The following is a 24413-nucleotide window of genomic DNA, read 5'->3' as shown; positions in this document are numbered from 1 at the left end:
CACCACAGAAGGAATCACAACACCATTAATGTCCACAAAGGTTGATCAGCTATTATTACATTCCAGGGAATTAATTTCTATGTATTTTCACTGTCCTGAGTCTAAAGTGCTTTTTTTTACATTTTTGTGCTAAATGCCTGCATCAGAAAAATGAAATAAGTTAATAACAGTGGAACTACAGTGTATTTAGTGAACCTGGATTCTACATGTAATCAGATTAATTATGATTTCTGTGGAATGTAGTCAGAGGACTTTGTAAAGGATACAGGTATCAAAATGGGGAACTGCAGATCCATGACAGAAGTAGTGCGTAACGCTACTGGTAATAGTCAGTAACTCAGACATCTAGTTAACTCTTCCAGATCTATGAGTTGATGGGAACTAATGGGAATAAAAAACAGAACCCAGTGTAATCACACTTGATAGTTTATACTGTGTAAAACAGACCCATAAGAGACTTTCTTGGAGGCCCCACCTGCACAAACACCCATTTTCATACCCTGAGACTCAGATCCACCCCATTCTTCCAGAATCATAGAAGATTAGAGTTGGAAGAGAACTCAGGAGGTCATCTAGTCCAATCCCCTGCTCAAAGCAGGACCAACCCGAACTTCCTAGTTCAAAGCAAGAAAGTCACAAATAAATCATTGTCCTGCTCAGTGCCCAGAGCCAAGTCAGGACATCACATTGACAATCTGAGCCCATCTCTTCATCTGTATGTATGCATTGTACTAAGTAAGGCGGCAGGAAGGATTCACAAAGGTTCTTAGGCACCTTTCTAGGCACCCGTTATTACAGCACTCCCACTCAGGTGCCATCTATCCCTGTAGGCTCTTAACCTCACTCAGCACCTACATTTTTGCAGTAAAAATCATCTAGATCAGTGGTTCTCAAACTTTTGCACTAGTGACCCCTTTGACATAGCAAGCCTCTGAGCGACCCCCCCCCTTAAATATATTAAAATGTTTTAAATGTGTAACACCATTATAAATGCTGGAGGCAAAGCGGGGTTTGGTGTGGAGGCTGGCAGCTCGTGACCCCCCCCCATGTAATAACCTCACGACCCCCTGAGGGGTACCAACCCCCAGTTTGAAAACACCTGCTCTAGATGCCTATGTTCCTGCTTCTGGATGTGCATGCAGCTGCCTCACTCTAGGCACCCAAGCCCTAGCCTCTCCCCTAAGCCTCAGCACAACTCACAAATGAGGGGAAGGTAGCTAGAGGGTCAATCTGGTAGGCATGTTCAGAGGCTGCCTAGCTCCACACAACGGCTGGGGGAGGGTGAAAGGAGATGGCCCTCCCTCATAATTTTCAGCCCAGTGGTTAGGGTGCTTGAAAAGGATGTGGGAGACGACACCCCTCCCCCCCCCGACACATACACTTGAAGTGTCCCCTCCCCTCCCCTGCCTGATGAGAAGGGATTTGAATAGGAATCAACTATCTCACAGGACAGTGTCCTGTGAATAGATACTGAAAGCATCACTGGAGCAAGGGACTAGACCCTGGGTCTCCCACCTTGCTGGAGGGTGTCCTATAACATCGTTTTCAGTCTCTTTGGCCCAATGAGTCTTTTAGTATTTTTGCACAGTGGAACAGCTTCCACAGGATAGACTGAGGGGCCCCACCCACCCATCGGTATATCCCATAGCTCAGTACCTGGGCACTCACCAGAGAGGTGGCAAATCCCTTCTTCTGATCAGGCAGAATTGAACTGGGTCTCTCTCCTCTGGGTAAGTGCCCTAACCACTGGGCTAAAGGTTATGAGGTAAAGCCTCCTCTTCCCCCAGTAGGTTGTTTTGAGTGGAGTTAGGCAGCCTCTGAACACTCCTACTGAATGTGGCCCCATAGCCAGAGGAGTGCCTGTCATTCCTGGTTTGTGAATGGTAAGCAGAGATTGGTGTCTCCCTGCAGACTGAACATAGGCATCTTTTACCATGACAGGGGCAGGGCTTAAGACACCCTCCCCTCCACTTAATACACTATCAGGAATAAACAATAATTTACAGCTTATAAAATAAAGATGGTTCTAGGTTACTAGCACCAAATTAAACTGTAAGAGCCGATCAGAGGATGTTCAGAACTTCTTGAGAAGTTGTAATCAAACCCCATCACAATGTGTGAATCTTATCTCAGCCTCTTGCTCCGCATGGCTCTGTTCCAAGAAGGTGGTTTCATTCTCTGCTTTAATAATTGTTGCATGTCCTTGTTAGACAGCCAGTCCAGCGTGGCCTGACCCTCTCAGATTGATGGGAACCAGCAAAGATGTTATTCACTTGGCCCATCACTGGTATGACGCTTCTAGTGCTTTTGTCCTTTGTGGATTCTCTGGTGTTTGTTAAGGTTTGAGCTTTGATTGAAGCATTTCCCACAGTTGTGACAATTATAGGGTCTCTCCCCCGTGTGGATTCTCTGATGATTAATAAGGTTTGATTTCCAGCTGAAGCTTTTCCTGCAGTTGGGGCAGTTATAGGGTCTCTCTCCCGTGTGGATTCTGTGGTGTAACAGAAGCTGTGAGCTTTGAGGGAAGCTTTTCCCACATACAGTGCACCTGTAGGGTCTCTCTCCCGTATGGGTTCTCTGGTGTTGAGTGAGTTCTGATCTGCTTCTGAAGCTTTTCTCGCAGTTGGGGCACTTATGGGGCTTCTCTCCACTGTGGGTTCTCTGGTGTTTTGTGAGGTCTGAGCTGCAACAGAAGTTTTTCTCACATTCTGGACACTTATAGGGTCTCTCTCCTGTATGGAATCTCTGATGTGTAGTGAGGTTTGAGCTCCAACGAAAGCTTTTCTCACAGTCAGGGCACTTATAAGGCTTCTCTCCACTGTGGATTCTCTGATGTTCAATAAGGGTTGAGCTCCGTCTGAAGCTTCTCTCGCAATCAGGGCAGTTATAGGGTTTTTCTCCCGTGTGGGTTCTTTGGTGTCTAATCAGGTCTAATCTCCAACAAAAGTTTTTCCCACAGTCACCGCATGTGTTGGGTCTCTCTCCAGCAGGTATTCTCTGTTGAACAGTTTCTTTCTTTTCCTTCACCTTTCTACTCCGACGAATCAATTTATCCCATTTCTCCCCTGGCCGGATTCCCTGCTGTGTCTCTGGCCTGTGCTGGCTCTCACGGGCTTCTCCCTGCTCAGGACTCTGGGAAACGTCCTCTTCGGCTCTTTCCAACAGCACTCCATGCAGTTCCACTGGCTGAGGATTCTTCTCCTCATTCTCACTCACCGTCCCATCAGCTGCTGAGATAGAGAGAGAATCCAGACAGGAGTCAGTCCCTGTGCTGAGGAGCAAAGGAAACCTCAAAAAGATGCATGGCAAAAGGGTAAACAAACCGAAGTAGCTGCTGTGGGGATAGAAAAATGCTGAGAGGAATCCCTTCCAGATCCTTCCCCAGAGTAGAGACAGGAGGGGACCAATTCTGCCTCCTCCTCACATCCAGATATGGATGAGGGGATGGGTTACATGGTTACTTGGACAAACAAGTTTGTTGAAAACCCATGAGTAACGGCTGCCAAGAGGATATAAAAACTGAATCATTTTAGCCAATTACTCACCTGTGTGGGCATCTCTTGGGCTCTCCCTTTCTTTGTACTCTTTGATATCAGGGACCCATGGCTCCTCCCCTCGTTCCAGCCAGGAGATCACAACAGGTTTGGAAATTGGAAATCCTGCTTGGGGGCAAGGAAACAAGCATTGTTCTTGTTTGTTATGATCACTGCTATTACTACTCCCAGACCCAGAATCTGAGTCACCCACTCAGAGAGGCTCCTTCCTCTTTCCCCCAGCACATACAAAATCTGGGCTATAAATTGCAAATGATCCTCTTGTTTGGAACAAGACTTCATCCAGTCTGCCTGGGAAATAGCCCTATCTGGTGCCCCTGGGTGGATGAGCAGAACTGCTACACTCTCTAGGTGTCTGGTTTTCAACCTAGGGCTAGTCTACACTAGAATGCTCCATCGGCGCAGCTGTGCCACTGTAGCATGTCTAGTTGAAGACACATTATACTGACAGGTGAGCACTCTCCCATTGGCCTAATTACTCTGCCTCCATGAGAGGCGGAAGCTATGTCAGCAAGAGATGTAGCACTGGTTTGGACAGCACTTAGGTTGATGTAACTTACATTGCTCCAGTGGGGGTGTATGTTTTTCAAATCCCTGAGCAACGTAAATTACATTGACTTAAGCTGTAGTGTAAACCAGCCCTAAGTCTCCATCACTGCCGATTCCCGGCTCCCACACCTACATACACCATTCCATCTATGGCACGAGTCAGAAATGGAAGATATTACTTAGACTGGGAGCTCTCTGGGGGAGGTGGGAATAGTCTCTCACTATGTGCTCATGCAGCACCCAGCTCACTGGGGCTGTGATCCTTTACTTGGGCCTCTAGGGAGTGCCCTGATACTAGCAGTGATGAAATAAACAGAGGAAACACTGCCTAGGCCATGGAAAGAAGATTACTAGACACCTGCCCCTAGTGGCATGCAGAGAGTAAAGAGCCTCCTCTCATGAGGTGATGATGGACTAGCACTAGGGTCCATCCCCATAGTAATCAATGGTCATTCGGTTTTTCTGTGAGTCTTGCTTTGCCCCCACAGACACCCAGCTTGCTGAAACCACAGTCCTCAGGCTGGCTCTCCTCACCTTCTCAACCTGCTCTATACACCACAGACCCAGAGAGGACAGATCTAGAGGAGAAGTCATTCTCCTCTCACCTGGGTTCAAATGCAGGAGACGCTTCCTCCCAATAAATCTCACAGAGCTCATTTGCATAGGATCCCAGGTACACCACTGAGCAAAGAACTTATTCTTGATGCTTGAGTCTCATTCACTTTAATGGGAGTTAAGTGCATGCTTAGGACTTTGATGAATAGGATTTTTCTTTTTTCTTTTTTTGTAACTCGTGCCTGAGTCCAGAGACAAGACTAACAACATACCTGGGTAGACATAGGATCAGACATTTGAGGGCCAAAGGGACAATTATAACAACAAGGAGTCCACGTTTTCATTCCATGCATCTGAAGAAGGTGGGGTTTTTTTTACCCATGAAAGCTTATGCCCAAATAAATCTGTTAGCCTTTAAGGTGCCACCGGACTCCTTGTTGTTTTTGTGGATACAGACTAACACAGCTACCTCTCTAATAAGGGACAATTATGTTCATCTAGTCTGACCTCCTACATGACACAGGCCAGAGAAACTCAATCAGCTATTTCTGTATCATGTTAGCATATAAGTCATACTCTCATAAAGTTTTGCATAGTTCTGTGAAAAGAAATAATGGAAAATTACTACCAGAAGAACTTTGTATTGCTAATGGAATGGATTTATATCTACAGTATAGCCTATTTTTGCAGCTACATGGGAAGTTCCAAATGCAAAGGGCAAAATAAAATGATTGGTTATATGGGTAAACCACAAATCATATAATTAAGTATTGTAATAGCATGTGCTATGTTAAGATAATATGGAAAATTACTTAGGGTTAAACTGCTGTGACCATTGCTTTTTTTGTATAAAAGAGGGAAAAAGTAGAAGACAGTGATCTGACTGGAGACAGTGTCTGCCTGCAAGGTGTAATATTGTGAGGTTTGTAGCTGAGAAGAAATATGACAACCAATTAGACTAGTTGTAAACATGTACGGTATAAAAATCCACAACATTTTAACCAGTTTAGAAGAGGATAAGCTGTGAAGCTGTCCACAGAAGGGGATTTATGTTAACCTTTGCCTTTCTGTATTTGTGCTGATCTGTCTTTACTTAGACAGCCACATTCATTTGGTTTATTGACATCTTGTTGATTATTAATCTAAGTCAAACCCTATTACAAGCAAGCCCATATTTTGTGGTTGAACTTTTAGAATGACATTTTTGGAATTCTTTAACATTTTTACATTTTTTTTTTAGAAAGATGTCCAGTTTTTTTTATTTAAAGATGTCTATAAATGGAAAATCCACCATGTTTCTGGGTAAGTCATTCTAATGGTTAATTCAAATCACTATTACGCATTTGTGCTTTATGTCTAGACTGAATATGTCGAGCTTTGGCTTCCCTCCATAGGCTCTTATTTTGCCTTTGTTTGCTAGGTTGATGAGACCTCTGCTCTTCTCCATGTAGGTACTTGTAGACTATGATCAAGTCAACACTCAGCCTTCTCTTTGCTTAGTTTAATTATACTGAGCTCCTTAAGTCTCTTACTCTATAAACTCTTCTTGGAATGTCTAAAAACTGGAGATGAAAATGTCCTAATTCAAAACATGCTGCATTCAACACAGGGGAGTTCTACGGTAGCTCTCATCTTGACAGATAAAGAGGAACTGATCAGAAAACTAAAAAATAGCAGTTGCTTCAGGACAAGTCATAGAATCATTGAAACAGAATCATAGAAACATAGGGCTGAAAGGAACCTCAGCAGGTCATCTGGCCCATCCCTGTGCTAAGGAACGATTAAGTATAGTTAGGCCATCCCTGACAGGTGTTTGTCTAACCTATTCTTAAAAACCCCCAATGATAGGGATTACAGTAACTCCTTGCTTAATGTTGTACTTATGTTCCTGAAAAATGCAACTTTAAGCGAAACAATGTTAAGTGACTCCAATTTCCCCATAAGAATTAATGTAAATGGGGGGGGGTTAAGTTCCAGGGGGAAAATTTTTCCACCAGACACAACTATATTATATATAATATAGTTTTTTGTCTGGTGGAAAAATTTAGTGTGTGTGTGTGTGTGTGTACACAATGATGATTGTGGAGCTTGGTTGAGGTGGTGAAATTAGAAGGTGGAAGAAGGCAGGATATTTCCTGGGGAATGACTTACTGCTAAATGATGAACTAACATTTGGCTGAGCCCTCAAGGGCTAACACATTGATGTTAATGTAGCCTCACACTCTACAAGGCAGCACGAATGGAGGGAGGGGAAACAGCATGGCAGACAGAGACACTCCCCATGTGTGGGGGAGAGAGAGAGATGCGCATTGCGCCTTTAAGTATGCGGACCCCACTCTAGGTACATTGCCTTTTAAAAAAAAGAACAGAAGTACTTGTGGCACCTTAGAGACTAACAAATTTATTTGAGCATAAGCTTTCAAGGGCTACAGCCCACTTCATCAGATGCATAGAGTGGAATATACAGTAAGAACATGTATGTTCATTTTCATTTGTCTTGTTCACAACATTCCTGCTAATACATCCCAGAATAAAGTTCACTTTTTTTTCCCAGCAGCATTACACTGTTCACTCATATTCGGCTTGTGGTCCACTATGATCCCTAGATCCCTTTCCACAGTACTCCTTCCCAGGAATCATTTCCCATTTTGTATGCATGCAGCCGATTGTTTCTTCCTAAATGGAGTACTTTGTATTTCTCCTTTTTGAATTGCATCCTATTTACTTCAGACTATTGCGCCAATATGTCCAGATCATTTTGAATTTTCATCCTATCCTCCCAAGCACATGCAACCCCTCCCAGCTTATCATTCACAAACTTTATAAGTGTACTCTCTATGCCATTATCTCAATCATTGATTAGGATTTTGAATAGAAACATATCCAGAGCTGATCCCTGCAGAATCCCACTTGTTATGTCCTTCCAGCCTGACCGTGAATCACTGATATTTACTCTGTTGGAACTGTTTCCCAGCCAGTTTTGCACCCATCTTATTTTAACTCCATCTAGGTTGCATTTCCATAGTTTGTTTATGAGAAGGTCATGGGAGACAGTATCAAAAGCCTTACTAAAGGCAAGATAGACCATGTTGATCACTTCCCCCCCATCCACAAGGCTTGTTACACTATTAAAGAAAGCTATCAGGTTGGTTTTACATGTGAGACTGCTTGAATTAGCTACATCAGATGGCCTTTTTTAGCAAAGGAGGACCTGTCGCTGCTGCAGGTAGTACAATCCTATAGATAGCATTTTCACACACATGCATGTGTAGGGATGTGCTATCAGTAACACTGCTACATATGTGTGAGGCTAATTCCTACAGATAGCAATTTCTCACATCATAGGTATGCAAGACTGCTAGCTGTAGCAATTTGCAACAAACTATTTTGTGAAGCACTGGTGTCTCAATCCCACTGGGGTAACTGTTACCCCCTCTGCCCCTGCCGGGTTTTGCCCTCTGCCAGTGCCTCACTCCTGGGCTTAACTCTGCCTCCCCCCCATCCCTGATTTTGCCATTTAGCCCCTCTCCTAATGCTGCCTCCATCTGCTTGACCCCCTTGACCATTAAATTTCCACTCCCAGTTCAGACCCTGGCCACCCCCCTGCTCCGATTCTCCCTTTTTGCCACTTTTTAACCCCTGTCAAAAGCAGTCCACAGAATCTTACGGCTAATAAGGGCAGGGTGAAGGGCAGTGGCTTCAGCAGATGTACTGAGCATATAAGGGCAGGGTGAAGGGCAGTGGCTTCAGCAGATGTACTGAGCATGCTCAGTACACGTAGGTAGCACATTCCTATGCAGAGCAATTTACTACACCACACCGGCAATTGATAGCCTGCTGGGCAGCTGATGCACAGGGAACTTAGGGGGCCTCTGATCCACCCTGGTTCCAAGTCCCCATCAGCTAGCTGCAATGGGCTGCTCTTCCTGCAAGCAGTGGACAAAGCAGGCGGTTGCCAACCAACGTTATAAGGGAGCATTGCGCAACTTTAAACGAGCATGTTCCCTAATTGATCAGCAACGTAACAACAAAACAACGTTAACCGGGATGACTTTAAGTGAGGAGTAACTGTACACAACTTCCCTATGTAACCTGTTCCAATGCTCAACTATGTTTAAAGTTAGAAAGTTTTTCATAATATCTAACTGAAATCTCCCTTGCAGCAAACTAAACCGGTTCCTTCTTATCCTACCCTTGCTGGTACACGTTCTCACCATTCTCTTTATAATAGCCTTTTACGTATTGGAGATCTGTTATAATTTGTCCCCATTGTCTTCTCTTGTCTAAACTAAATGTGCCCATTTCCTTCAACACTGCAAAAATTACCATAGTGTAACAATTTCACCATCACCTAGAGAAAAGAAAAAATGTTTCTGGATCAGGTTCATTACATGTCTTCTGCTTTGCAATTATTATGAAGCAAATAACCCAAATCATGCCACAGAGAAAATTCAAAAAAGTAAGATGCTAAGAGTTCACTACCCTTTTGGTGCTACTGCAGAATTCTACGTCTTTTGCAGTGCACTTTATGCAGATCTTTGGTTGTTACAAATGCAGACTTAAGCCAGAGGTAATGTCCAGGTTAGCATGCACATGACATGACAGTACAGCTCTCAACAATGCCCAGATTGCATTTGCAAATATCAAACAGAATGAAATCCAGATCAACAAGATATACATAACTTGTGCCTTAGAAGGGCCATTTCACAAAACTACAATTATCTGGCAAACAGGGTGGATAAAAATCAATGATTTAAAAAAAAAAAAAATCAAAAATTGGATTTTTATTTGAATAGGATTTTTTTGATAAAATGCTTTTTGAGGAAATAGCCTAAAATACCTCATCGTGGAATAGGGATTATAAATACTAATTCTATAGTGTGAGACAATATACTCATTTTAATATTTAAGAAAAATTTTGTAAATGAGTTCCAATAGTTCATGGATTAGGGACCCAATTTTATGGGGTTCCAGGGGCTTCTGTATAGATTATTTAGGTTAATTTTTCTATCTACCCAATGGGACTCAGTGCTCAAACTAGAAGATACCATCAGGGATGCTTAGTTTTGCAGTTCTCAAACTGTGGATTTGTGTGTCCAGAGATAACATGCTTGTTAACAGCAAAAATTGTTTTAAAATAAATATTAGAGGTGAGAAATAACAGACCTCAGCCCTATTGTCCCTCTGCACACTTGTGTACACAGACTCGATTCCTTACCTCTCTCTAAAAGTGAAACGTTTCAAAAAGTTCAGCGAATAGAAGATTGTTGGGGGCAGAACAGATCTGGACAAGGAGAAGGAGTCTGGAGATAAATGTGAGAAGGGAGGGACAAGCAGTAGAAACAAAAATGAAACTGCTTGAGCAGCATATTCCAGAAGTCTTGAGGTCTTTTTAAGTGTAGCCTTCATTGATTTGACATCTACCATACCATTCTCTCACTAGAAGGGAAAACCTATAATGACAGTAGGCCGTAAAAGAGACCCAGTTTGGGAATATTTTAATGAAGTTCCTCTACCTGTGGATAAGACAGGCAAACATGCAAAATGCAAACAGTGCAACAAAGAAATGCAAGGCCTGGTTGCTGAAATGAAACAACATCATGAGAAGTGTTTCTTCTCAGGAGGAAGCTGCATTGAAGATGATGAAAGGAACATGTCTGAACATGTAGGATCTTCAGGCTGGTAAAGTTTTTTTTATTTCATACCTCTTTCTTAAGGACTGCCTGGTCTTCCTTCTGGACTATTCTTGAATTCTCATGTTTGAGCAAAAAATATAGTTGTTACTCTATGATACTATCATTTTAAATGCAGTTGTGATAAAAAATAAATAGCTGAAATTGACAGATCCTCCTTTTACAATTTCACCTTTAAAGTAGTACTGAGTGTCAGTAAATGCAATGAATAATACTAAATGAGCAGTATGGTAATAATAATTAAATAACTGATTGACTTATTTTGTTTAGGAGAATCCATCCTCAACATACAGGATTCTGAAGACTATCCACCTTCAAGATCACCATCATTTTCTATAGTTTCAGAGTTATCTGCCAATGATAGTGTTTCAGTCACATCATGTATGTCGCATAGCCACAGTATATTACCTGTAGCAAAAAGAAAAAAAGTCTCTGTCATCCAGAAACAACCATAAACTTGTGATAAGAACCAGCAGATTACAAAAAGAGGTAATTGATGAAAAAATTGCCCGGTTTGTTTAGGCAACAAACTCTCCTTTCCGTATGATTGAGAACCCACACTTCATTACCATGGTTCAGTCATTAAGACCAGGATACAATCCACCCAACAGAGCAGATGTTGCAGGCAAATTGCTGAATAAAGTGTATGAAAAAGAAATTGAGCAGTTTGCAAAAGGTCTAGAGGGTGAAATTGTTAACCTGAGTCTTGATGAGTGGAGCAATGTCCACGATGATCCAGTTGTGTGTGCTTGTGTGACAACAGAAGAGGGAACAGTTTCCTTACAGAAACAATTGACACATCAGGAAATGCACACACAGCAGAATACTTACAAGAAGTAGTAGTAAAAGCTATAACAAACTGTGGGGAAAAAAAATTCAAATGTCTAGCACGCAGCTTGGTCACAGACAATGCTGCAAATGTATTCAAGATGAGAAGAAATTATTTAGAAGAGAGTCCCAAGGTAATAACATATGGGTGCAGTGCTCATTTGATGCATCTCCTAGCCAAAGACTTCAGTGTTCCAGAAATAAAGGCGAATGTTGTTGAAATTGCAAAATACTTCTGTAACAACCACTTTGCAGCAGCTACTCTGAAAAAAGTGGGAGGACCCAAGCTAACTCTCCTACAAGACATGCAATGGAACTCAGCAGTGGACTGTTTTGAGCACTATATCAAGAACTGGCCTAATTTGATGACAGTTTGTGAAAAAAATTGTGAAAAAATAGATGGCACTGCCACAGCCAAAGTTCTCATCCTGGGGCTTAAGAGAAATGTTGAAAACAGGCTGAGTGCCCTGAAGACTATTTCTTTAGCCTTGAACAAAATGCAGGGAAATTGCTGTTTTATTGCTGACACAGTTGAAATTTGAAGGAACTGAGTGAGATCTTAAAAAGAGAAATATGCAATGACAGAGTTAAATTACAAGCATTAAAAAAAAATGGGACAGAGGCTCCAGAGGTGTAACCTGCCCTGGGAATGGTGGGAGAAAGTGAGCTTGTCCCACTTGACAGCCTTGGTTATGGGGACAACAGCATTGTCATTATGTCGGTGAAACTCCTGTTCCATGTAAGGAGTGCAGAGGAGAGAGACTCTCACACATGTGTTGTGGGGGTTTCAGGGACTGATCCCTCTGAAATCTGTGGGACCAATGAAGAATCCTGCACAGAATCAGACCCACATGCTTTAGAGACCACCAGCTTCTAGTACCCAAGGGGACAGGATTCCTTACCCAGTGAGGTCACAGTCTCATAATTCTCCTGCATCACATCCCTGTAGAGGGCTCTCTGACCCAGGTCCAGCAGAGCCCACTCCTCCTCAAAGAAATACACAGCCACTTCCTCGAAGGTCACCAGCTCCGCTGCAGCCATTTCCCTTCCCTGTCTCTTAAGGGGATGGGATGATCTGGAGTGAAACATAGACGTTATTCTACAGTCTGGCAGGGTGAGATGGGTGATTGGGGCAGTTTCAGGGGCTCTAGACAATTTCACATCCCAGTTCATCCCTGTCCCTTCCCCTGAAGACAGATGTTCTAGCCTCTGCCATTCTGAGATGATGCTTCAGCCAAGATTTTCAAAAAGAGCAACCTAAAGCTAGACTCCTAAATCCATATTCACGTCTCTCACTAAGTGGCCTGAATTTCAAAAATGCTGAGCCTCCAGATTTGGGGTTGAGTGGCCAGCACAGCTGATCATCAGGCCTCCTATTTAGCTGCCTGAATATGGACTGAGAAAATCAACTTTAAGCTCCAGTGCGTAAAATTCTTGGCCATGGTGACTTAACTACAGCACGGACCCAGCCTCTCCCACCAGGACTAAATCCACAGAGACAATTTTAAACCCTCACAGAAATAGACGTTAAATGAAAACAACAGGATCACTCAGATGCTCAAAGACAAATGTGTGTAAAAAACTTGCAAGATTGGATCTTAAGTCATTAAACTAATTTTACTGAATGGAAAAAAGTCAGCCTGTGTGGATATGTATACTTGGACACAGAAATCAACCAGACTGGAGAGAGGAGACTGTTTGAACTAGGAATTCTCTCTCTGTCAAATTTGCAGCCCAAGGCATTAGATTTACAATTAGAATTGCTCAGAAATTGATATTTTTATAGTAACATGTGTACATTTCCCCACCGGCTCTTTCTCAGCTATAAACTACATGGTTTCCCCCCAACTTTCTAAAGTACTAACCTCTGGATGGAGACTTTCATCCCTAAAGATGAACATGGGATTTGCCAGACCGGATCAGACCTGAGGTCTATCCAATAACTGCGAGCATAGTAAAAGCAACTGAAAAAGTCCCTTTACACTGAAATAATGAAGCCAACACAGAGGGCTTGGTATACCCTTAAATAGCTGTAGCAGCACGGCTGCATTGCTGCACCAGCACTGCTGTAGCACTTCAGTGCAGACACTACCTATGTCAACAGGAGGGGTTCTCTTGTCGGCACAGGTAATCCACCTGCCCAAGTGGTGGTAGGTAGGTCAACAGAAAAATTCTTCCTTTTTCCTAGTGCTGTCTACATGGGGACTTAGGTAATTTTAGCCATGTCACTCGGTGGTGTGGATTTTTAAACTAACCTAATTTTCTAGTGTAGACCAGGTCTGTCAGGATCACTATGTGTTCCTTACGGGAGACATGGATTCCCATCGAACATTCATCAATAAATTCATCCAGGACAGAGACTGTCTACCCTAAAGCTTTTAGCTATACTCAGAGGTGAAAGTAAGCCGGTACGCCCCACTGGTAAGAGCCGGTGCACCGTACTGGGGCAGCCCTGCTTCCCCAGGGGGGAATTTAAAGGGCCTGGGGCTCCCAGCAGTGGCTGGAGCCCCAGGCCCTTTAAATTGCCTCCAGAGCCCCGCTGCTGGAGCCCTGGGGTAGCGGCTGCAGGGCTACAGCAGCTATTTAAAGGGCCTGGGGCTCTCCTCCTTCTACTGCTCGGGCCCTTTAAATAGCTACTCGAGCCCTGCCGTTACTCCAGGGCTCCGGCTGCTATTTAAAGGGCCAGGGCGGTAGAAGAGGGGAACCCTGGGCCCTTTAAATAGCCCCTGGAGCCCTGGGGTAGCAGGGGCTCCAAGGGCTATTTAAAGGGTCAGGGCTCCAGCTGCCTCTGCTGCCCTGGTCCTTTAAATAACCGCTGGAGTCCTGCCACTTCCCCAGGGCTCTGGCGACTATTTAAAAGGCCAGGGCGGTAGAAGAGGGGAGTCCTGAGCCCTTTAAATAGCCCCCAGAGCTTCCGCTACCCCAGGCTGCTGCTGCTACCCTGGTGGGGGGGGCACTTACCTTACAGGGTGGGCTGGGGCTGGCTCTGACCCCCTCAACCCCGCCCCTTCCACCCTAGGCCCTGCCCCTTCTGGGGGTCAGAGCTGGCCCCAGAGTACTGGTAAGTCACTCCACTTACTTTCACCCCTGGCTATACTAGGTAGCTGAGGTAATATCTTTTAGTGGACCAACTTCTGTTTATATTGGTATGTATGTATTGCTCCAATAAAATATATTAGCTCACCCACCTTGTCTCTCTAGCATCCTGGGACTGGCACGGCTACAACTACACTGCATAGCGTAAAAACGAAGACAGTAACGGCCAGACTGCATCAGATCCAAGGTCCGTCTACAAAATTTGAGAATGTTACAAGCAACTGAAAAAGTCCCTTTAGACTGAAATTGTGCAGCGACACTGTGGGTATCACTGTGAGCTCCAGCTGCCATGAAAGAGCAGAATCCACGGAGCCGTTGCACATCCCCCCAGCAGCGCGGGGGCCAGGCAGAGGCAGGAACTGGCTTTTCCTCTCCCTGCTCCTCCCCTTGTCCCGGGAAAGTCAATCCGCCCGGGGCGCTGCAGGGACCGGGGCTGGGAGCCGGGAACCTCCCTCCCCACTGATTGCCCCCTCTCCCTCCTGCCCCCTCCCCTCGGGCTGGGAGACTCGGTCCCTGGCCCGGCCCGGGGCGGGGCGGTCGCTCTCCGGGCGCTGGCTCGGCTCCTGCAGGCGCTCAGGGGGGCAGAGCCTGGGGGGGGAGCAGGGAGGGCAGCAGCTCCGGGACTCGCAGCCCCCCGCCCCCCCGGGAGCAGAGCTGGGGGGAGGAGGGGCCGTTGGGGCAGAGTCACTTTCCTGCCCGGCCCCAGCCCTTCCCCCGGGTCCCCCCCCCCTCACCTGCAGCCTCCGGCTCAGGGGCTGGTGTCGGCAGAGCCCGGGGCTGCTCCCAGCCCCCGGAGCAAGTCCCCCCGGCCGGGCCCCGAGGGGCGCTAGGGAAGGGCTCTCCCCGCACGGACCCCGCTGGGCAGCAGCAGCGACGGCTCCGCCCGGGCTCCTGGCTCACAATGGAGGCGGCGGCAGCGTCTGCCCCGGGAAGTTCAGCCCCGGATCTGCGGAGCAGCAACAGCTGCTGAAGCCTCTGCCCTCACTCTGCCCTTGCTACCACCAGACTCTGCTTCCCATTGGGGCGGGGAGAATCAGAGGGGCGGGATGGGCACGGCGTGTGCAGGGGGCAGGCAGGTAAAATCAGGGACAGGAACTGGGGTTAAGGAGAAGATGTTTTCAGCTCCCCCTCCCCAGGACTGTGATATTAAAGGCAAAGTTCAGCCCAATGGCTTGACAGGGCAGATCTTCTCCATTTGAGATGATACACTGAGCTGCCAAATGAGATCCGATTCAGTGAAATATTTTACACACCCATTCTAAACAATTCATAATTTCCATATGTGGTTTTGGTGTTTAATACATTCTTTGTCAGTTGAGGAGCTGTAACATGCAGATCACATACAGCCTCATAGCAGTTCACTAACTGGATTGATCTGCTGTTCTGATTGCCTGAACTGGACTCTCTTTCCTGTAATTCACTGTGAATGTAGTTTCATTCCTTTTAATTTTTTATTTTAAAAAGCTGTTTTGCTGACTTTTATTGCTTGAATGCTCCATCATTTGTGTGGTTTAATATTGTGCAGATGGCTCTGTCATTTAGCTACTTTATGTTCTTAATGGTAAATCATCATGAACAATATAATTATTAAGATTAATTAATATTAAATTATATAAAAGCTTAAGCAATTACATCTCTACATGCATGTATTCACCCACAAAAGCTTATGCTCCAATACATCTGTTAGTCTATAAGGTGCCACAGGACTTTTTGCCACTTTTACGGATCCAGACTAACACGGCTACCCCTCTGATACATCTCTCAGTGTTTCCCAGTATAATACTTTTGTGTTTTTATTAAGATATTGTAACATACAATTATTTTTCTAATTTTGTGGGGAAGGGGGTTCCCCATAGCACTAATTTATTCTTTGTGATGTTATTACTGCAAGACTGACTGAATGTTTGGCTTGTCACCAAATTCCTCCTGTTGCCTTTGATCTAGCAATGAGGACCGTTTCTGTCAAATGTCACCCAGGAGGAGATTCACTCAGAAAGCTGAGACATCTCTGGCGTGTCTGGGCCAGGGCCACGGGTGCTAGAGACGTCCCCAGAACCCAGGAGACCCAGACTGGAACTGCTGTAGGGAGCTCCACCACCACCACAGTATTGCAATAGAACTGTACAGGCACATTTAAACAACTTTCTTCCAGGTACCGGGTGAGTGTTGCCCTGTTGGGTGAATGGGAACTATGAGCCACTCACTGCCTGACCTGCTTCCCAAATCCCTACCCCCAGTGTGCTCAGGGTGGCTTTGATACTGCAGACTAAGCTGTGTGAAAGGTTTATTTCCCTGAAGTATCAAATCCCACCATTGGCCAAATGTGCCACCAACTTGCTTTCCCATGCTTCTTGGTGCCTTCTCTCCCACCCACTCCACTGTAGCCCTCTCTTCTCCCTTGCTCAAGATAATGGCCCTGTGTTGGTTAAAGAAATGTTATACATTGCAAGACAGGCATGTTTACTGTGGCAGGTGGATACAGAAATAGGAAAAGCAATAGAGAAATTCCTTTGGCTCATAGTATGATCAATGCCCTGAGCTTTTAGCTCCCTTTACATTTCCAAACACACCCTGTATTGTGAGGCTAATTCCTCAAATGATGCTGCAGAGATATTTCCCAATACATAAAAAATAAGGCATTTGTGACTACCGTTAAACACCTAAGGTACAGTCCAATTACTGCAGAAGTTTATTTTGCAGTGATCTTTGTGGTTATCTGTAGGTGTTATAAAAGAGAAATTAATGCACAGGAAAAGATGTATTTTGGCACACATAGAATCATAGAATATCAGGGTTCGAAGGGACCTCAGGAGGTCATCTAGTCCAACCCCCTGCTCAAAGCAGGACCAATCCCTAACTAAATCATCCCAGCCAGGGCTTTGTCAAGCCTGATGTTAAAAATCTCTAAGGAAGGAGATTCCACCACCTCCCTAGGTAACGCATTCCAGTGCTTCACCACCCTTCTAGTGAAAAAGTTTTTCCTAATATCCAACCTAAACCTCCCTCACTGCAACTTGAGACCATTACTCTTTGTTCTGTCATCTACTACCACTGAGAACAGTCTAGATCCATCCTCTTTGGAACCCCCTTTCAGGTAGTTGAAAGCAGCTATCAAATCCTCCATCATTCTTCTCTTCTGCAGACTAAATAATCCCAGTTTCCTCAGACTCTCCTCATAACTCATGTGCTCCAGCCCCCGATCATTTTTGTTGCCCTCCGCTGGACGTTTTCCAATTTTTCCACATCCTTCTCGTAGTGTGGGGCCCAAAACTGGACATAGTACTCAAGATGAGGCCTCACCAATGCCGAATAGAGGGGAACGATCACATCCCTTGATCTGCTGGCAATGCTCCTACTTATAGAGCCCAAAATGCTGTTAGTCTTTTTGGCAACAAGGGCACACTGTTGACTCATCTCCAGCTTCTCGCCCACTGTAACCCCTAGGTCCTTTTCTGCAGAACTGCTGCCTCACCGCTCAGTCTCTAGTCTGTAGCAGTATATGGGATTCTTCTGTCCTAAGTGCAGGACTCTGCACTTGTCCTTGTTGACCCTCCTTAGACTTCTTTTGGCCCAATCCTCTAATTTGTCTAGGTCCCTCTGTATCCTATTCCTACGCTTCAGCATATCTACCACTCCTCCCAGTTTAGTGTCATCTGCAAACTTGCTGAGGGTGCAATCCACGCCATCTTCCAGATCATTTATGAAGATATTGAACAAAACTGGCCTCAGGACCGACCTTTGGGGCACTCCACTTGATACCGGCTTCTAACTAGACATGGAGCCCTTTATCACTACCCATTGAGCCTGATGATCTACCCAGCTTTCTGTCCACCTTATAGTCCATTCATCTAGCCCATGTTTCTTTAACTTGCTGGCAAGAATACTGGGGGAGATCATATCAAAAGCTTTGCTAAAGTCAAGGAATAACATGTCCACCGCTTTCCCCTCATCCACAGAGCCAGTTATCTTGTCATAGAAGGCAATTAGGTTAGTCAGGCATGTCTTGCTCTTGGTGAATATATGCTGACTGTTCCCGATCACTTTCCTCTCCTCTAAGTGCTTCAGAATTGATTCCTTGATTTTTCCAGGGACTGAGGTGGGGCTGACTGGCCTGTAGTTCCCCGGATCCTCCTCCTTCCCTTTTTTAAAAGATGGGCAATACATTAGCCTTTTTCCAGTCATCCGGGACCTTCCCAGATCGCCATGAGTTTTCAAAGATAATGGCCAATGGCTCTGCAATCACATCTGCCAACTCCTTTAGCTCCCTTGGATGCAGTGCATCCGGCCCCATTGACTTGTGCTCATCCAGCTTTTCTAAATAGTCCTGAACCACTTCTTTCTCCACAGAAGGCTGGTGACCTCCTCCCCATACTATGCTGCCCAGTGCAGTAGTCTGGGAGCTGACCTTGTTCGTGAAGACAGAGGCAAAAAAAGCATTGAGTACATTGGCTTTTTCCACATCCTCTGTCACCAGGTTGCCTCCCACATTCAGTAAGGGGCCCACACTTTCCTTGACTGTCTTCTTGTTGCTAACATACCTGAAGAAACCCTTCTTGTTGCTCTCAACTTCCCTAGCTAGCTGCAACTCCAAGTGTGATTTGGCCTTCCTGATTTCACTCCTGCATGCCTGAGCAATTTTTTTATACTCCTCCCTGGTCATTTGTCCAATCTTCCACTACTTGTAAGCTTCTTTTTTGTGTTTAAGATTAGCAAGGATTTCACTGTTAAGCCAATCTGGTCACCTGCTATATTTACTATTCTTTCTACACATGAAGATGGTTTGTTCCTGCAACCTCAATAAGGATTCTTTAAAATAGAGCCTGCTCTTCTGGACTCCTTTCCCCTCATGTTATTCTCCCAGGGGATCCTGCCCATCAGTTCCCTGAGGCAGTCAAAGTCTGTTTTTCTGAAGTCCATGGTCTGTATTCTGCTGCTCTCCTTTCTTCCCTGTGTCAGGATCCTGAACTCTACCATCTCATGGTCACTGCCTCCCAGGTTCCCATCCACTTTTGCTTCCCCTATTAATTCTTCTCGGTTTGTGAGCAGCAGGTCAAGAAGAGCTCTGCCCCTAGTTGGTTCCTCCAGCACTTGCACCAGGAAATTGTCCCCTACACCTTCCAAAAACTTCCTGGATTGTCTGTGCACCGCTGTATTGCTCTCTCAGCAGATATCAGGGTGACTGAAGTCCTCCATAAGAACCAGGGCCTGCGATCTAGTAACTTCCGTTAGTTGCTGGAAGAAAGCCTCTTCCACCTCATCCCCCTGATCCGGTGGTCTATAGCAGACTCCCACCATGACATCACCCTTGTTGCTCACACTTCTAAACTTAATCCAGTGACTCTCAGGTTTTTCTGCAGGTTCATACCAGAGCTCTGAGCAGTCATATTGCCCTCTTACATACAGCGCAACTCCACCACCTTTTCTGCCCTGCCTGTCCTTTCTGAACAGTTTATACCCATCCATAACAGTACTCCAGTCATGTGAGTTATCCCACCAAGTCTCTGTTATTCCAATCATCATAATTCCTTGACTGTGCCAGGATTTCCAGTTCTCCCTGCTTGTTTCCCAGGCTTCTTGTATGTGTATATAGACACTTAAGATAACTCACTGATTGTCCTACTTTCTCAGTATGAGGCAGGAGACCTCCCTTCTTGCTGTAGATAAATCTCTGCATTAAGGATCTTCGCATAATTGGGAATCATCTTCATATGACATTGAATTTTGCCTCTTCATATAACCTTGTTTTAAGTCTTTCCATATATAACTTCTATTTTCATACAACTTTTTATCAAGTCCTTTGAAATAGGAACTTGTGTCAAATCCTTATATAGAAACTTTGTATTGAGCCTTGGTATAATGTTATAGCCCCTAAGGATAGTTAAGGTAGAAGAACAATGTCTTTTCCCTAGGAGTAGAACAAGATCTTCCCCCTTTTAATCAATTGCCCTGTTGAATGAATAAGGTGTGAATGAGTAAGGCGTGGAAGGCAAGCACTTCCAGACAGCTGCAACAGTTGGAGAGTGGATGGAAGCCAGACCCAAGAACAAAAGAACTTGTCAAGTGGTCTCATTAAAGAAGATCAGACATATTGACGGCCTTGGGAGTTAGAAGTGAGCACCTTCTTTTGAAAAAAGAAAAGGAGTACTTGTGGCACCTTAGAGACTAACAAATTTATTAGAGCATAAGCTTTCGTAAGCTACAGCTCACTTCATCGGATGCATTTCATCCGATGAAGTGAGCTGTAGCTCACGAAAGCTTATGCTCTAATAAATTTGTTAGTCTCTAAGGTGCCACAAGTACTCCTTTTCTTTTTGCGAATACAGACTAACACGGCTGCTACTCTGAAACCTTCTTTTGAAAACACCCTCTTTGAAAATAAATGTGGCAGCATTAAGTCAACACCCAGAAGGAAGCACCAGAGATGACTAACTGACACAGACACAGATTTTGAATCTGGTAAAGATTTGCATGAGAGGAAAGCTGCTATAAATACGAGGTGTCTTGCAGAGGATCCTGGGTCTCATCTTGTCAACATCGGAGCATTGATCCAGATTGACAGAAGCCCAGCTCCATCCCTCCCCCATCTAACTCATCTAGCCAATGAAGTTAAGGGGAGCAACTAGTTGGTAACAACAAGATGGAGTGTGCTTGTGTGTGTATGTGAGTGCATGAGTGTCATAAATATAAAGGGAAAGGTAAACACCTTTAAATCCCTACTAGCAAGAGGAAAAACCCTTTCACCTGTAAAGGGTTAAGAAGCTAAGATAACCTCGCTGGCACCTGACCAAAACGACCAATGAGGAGACAAGATACTTTCAAAGCGGCGGGGGGGGGGGGCACAAAGGGTTCTCTCTGTCTGTGTGATGCTTTTGCCAGGACCAGAGCAGGAATGCAGGTCAGTAAAAAGGCAGTAAGCAATCTAGTTAGATATGCGTTAGATTCTGTTTTGTTTAAATGGCTGAGAAAATAAGTTGTGCTGAATGGAATGTATATTCTTGTTTTTGTGTCTTTTTGTAACTTAAGGTTTTGCCTAGAGGGATTCTCTATGTTTTGAATCTGATTACCCTGTAAGGTATTTACCATCCTGATTTTACAGAGATGATTCTTCTACTTTTTCTTTAATTAAAATTCTTCTTTTAAGAACCTGATTGCTTTTCATTGTTTTTAAGATCCAAGGGTTTGGGTCTGTGTTCACCTATGCAAATTGGTGAGGATTTTGATCAAGCCTTCCCCAGGAAAGGGGGGTTTGGGGGGGAGATGTTTCCAAGTGGGCACTTCCCCTGTTATTATTGTTAGACACTTTGGTGGTGGTAGCGTTTAACCTAAGCTGGTAAGAATAAGCTTAGGGGGTCTTTCATGCAGGTCCCCACATATGCACCCTAGAGTTCAGAGTGGGGAAGGAACTTTGACATAGTGGCAGAGCAGTGGGATTAACTTGAAATCATTTTGAGATTTTTTTTTTTTTAACCAGAAGCACAGAAGGATTTTTAAAGATTGTAAAGGGTTTTGTAAAAGGGGACAAAGCAACAAGCATAACAAAAGGGAGCTTGCTTTTGTGAGCTGGAGTTTCTCTACCTAAAGGCAGGGTAGTTAACCTCCTGCTGGGAAATTCACAAGTCTTCACAGACCTGAAGAAATTTTTTTTTTTTTTTTTTTTAGCCAAGAGCCACCAGAGGGTTTTTCTGTCTATTTGCCTGGAGACAAAGGATTTTTCTGTAGGCTGAGAATCACTATCAGAGAACATGGGTATCCGGTCACAGCACAACCTATTTTTTTTGACAAGCCAAGTTGTTTTTTTGTTTGTTTGTTTTATTTCTAACTCTCTCAAGTGTAAAGTTAGTTAAAAACAGAGAGGCAAACATGACAGAAACCAAGGAAACAGCCAAAAAGGCTGCCCCCAGGAGAGCTATGGAGGCAAGGGAAAAAGAAATGGAGGAAAAGGAAAAAGAGAGGAAGCATGCTGAGGCGGAGAAGGAAAAAGAGAGGAAGCATGCACTGGAGATGGAGAAGGTAAAGGCTGAGCGGAATCTACTGGAAAACCTTAACCATCCTTCCCCAACAATCCACAAATGGGAGCGACTATGTCCACAGTATGATGACTCCGGTGATATTGCTGAATATTTTCTCACCTTTGAGAGACTGTGCACTCTCCATAAAATTCCTGAAGCTCACAAGATGACCACATCGGTCACAAAATTGACTGGAAGAGCTGTGGACATATTCAGTAAGATACCTACTGTTGAGGCTTCTGACTATAAGTTCAAGGATTTGGTTTTAAAGCAATTTCAAATTACATCTGAAACATACAGAGTAAAATTTCGAAATCCTTAAGAGAGGGCCTGGACTAAGTAATATGGCTTATCTAAACCAGATGAAGGATCTGTTAGATAAATGGGTCCAAGGAAGGGGTGTCATTAGCTTTGACGGAATGTGTGATTTGATATGTCCAAGAAGAAAATAAAACAGTGTTTATGGGATAAGGAAATGGACTCAGCCCCCTTTTGTGCCCTCAAATGGCAGGCCCTGCCCACACCATTCCATCCACCAAGACAAGGAGAACTATTTTGTTCTACACATTTGTTGTGAGCCTATCAACACAGTCATGTGTTTGCTCAGCACTTGTCACAGGGCCATTGGTTTGAAATTTTCCATGTTATGTTAAATCAACAAAAATTTTGTCCTGTACAACTCAGCTGAAAAATTTAACTGAGATGCATATCCCTTCTAATAGCATCAACGCTTGATAAAAATCTCAACACAAACACACTGGATTACAGGACATTCATTTTCTACCACAACACATCCCTGACCATGTTTCCCTGACCAATTAGGGAACCTCATAGGGGTCCCCTCTTTGGCAGCTCATAATATGCAGAAAGTCCCTTCATGTCCACCTGCCAGCTATCACCGAAGATCTCCCCCTTGCTCTCAGAGATGTTCAGCAAAACCCAGAAAGTATCTACCACACTAGGCAGATCTGCTTGGCATCCTTCAGTCTTGTCAGGAGGCTCCTCCTTTTTCCTTTCCGTCTTCCAAACACCTACTCCACAGCAAATCTATTCGGGGTTTAGTTAAAAAGCTCCTTTCACCTTGTCCAAGTGTCCTGAAAAATGGTTCAGAAGTCAGGGATGCAGAGGTGAAGCTGTCTCCAGAAAGTTGTTGGACACCAGCTAATTTTCAAAGTAAAATTACCAAAATAATCAAACAATTATCAGAATTGGTAAGTGAGAGAAACAACAATTAATTAGATGGAATTGTGAACAATACCTTCTCATACAACCAGTTCAGGAAAACCAAACAAGCACATGGAATTATTAATTTATGGTTATTAGTGAGACTGCTATGAGGGTGTAACCACTGAAGAATGTATTGGGGATTCTTTTCCCTAAACACTAAGGGATGTCCCAAAATCAACCATTAAAATTGACTTTAAAATAAACATTTAAGAAATAAAAAATGACGGAAGAAACCAACAAACAATTAAATCATGAAGAATTATCCAAATGAGATACTCCAGGTAAAAAAAAAAAAGTAAATAAAACAAATAATACAATGGAGCAACTCTTAAAACCAGGGCTCTGGAGCAGAGCCCAGAGCTGGAGCGCGGAGCAGCTTCAGAGCAGTGGAGCTGCAGGTTTTTGCCTGGAGCTGGAGTGGAGCTGTAGCACAGCTCCAAAGCCCTGCTTAAAACAACCTCTTAACTAAATATGAAATACTAAATAAGACAGTAAATGAAAACAATATTGGTTAAATATATTGAATGGACCAGTATAAATTTTAAAAAGCTGTGAGCATTAAACACAGTGGTATTCACTTAATTACTTAGGATACTTACAGCATCAACAGGATGATTATCCTAATTAAAATTAATTAGTAGCTAAGCATCAACATAACTCAACAGCCCAATTTAACAAAATAGTATAATATAACCAAGTAAAAACTCAGTGAAGTAACTAGATTACAACAACTATAATTCAACTTGATATTAAAACTTTTAGCCTAAAAATAAATTGGAATTAGAGAGGTTGCACAGGACAACAGAACTGAAAGTAGTTTCAACTTAACAAAAGCTAGTAAAACCACTGATACTTCTTTTCCGTCTCTCTTACGATGGTAGTATTCTGAGGCTAAGCATGAT

General features: G+C 44.1%; 1 protein-coding gene across 1 annotated transcript in view; it reads right to left on the bottom strand.

Moving 5' to 3' along the window:
* Positions 1-1173: 1173 nt before the first annotated feature.
* LOC119842764 (zinc finger protein 34-like) overlaps positions 1174-24413 on the bottom strand; it is a 24020-nt gene continuing 780 nt past the window's right edge. Inside the window, exons 2-4 of the mRNA XM_043497469.1 lie at positions 15010-15250; positions 3546-3659; positions 1174-3230 (exon numbers count right to left, since the gene is read on the bottom strand). Of these exons, the coding sequence (XP_043353404.1) occupies positions 2299-3230; positions 3546-3659; positions 15010-15250 (1287 nt within the window). The 3' untranslated portion in view covers positions 1174-2298. The remainder of the gene's footprint in view (positions 3231-3545; positions 3660-15009; positions 15251-24413) is intronic.

Source organism: Dermochelys coriacea, chromosome 14 (genome assembly GCF_009764565.3).
Source record: "Dermochelys coriacea isolate rDerCor1 chromosome 14, rDerCor1.pri.v4, whole genome shotgun sequence".
In the NCBI taxonomy this organism is placed as follows: domain Eukaryota; kingdom Metazoa; phylum Chordata; order Testudines; family Dermochelyidae; genus Dermochelys; species Dermochelys coriacea.
This window is presented reverse-complemented; position numbering and strand designations above follow the sequence as displayed.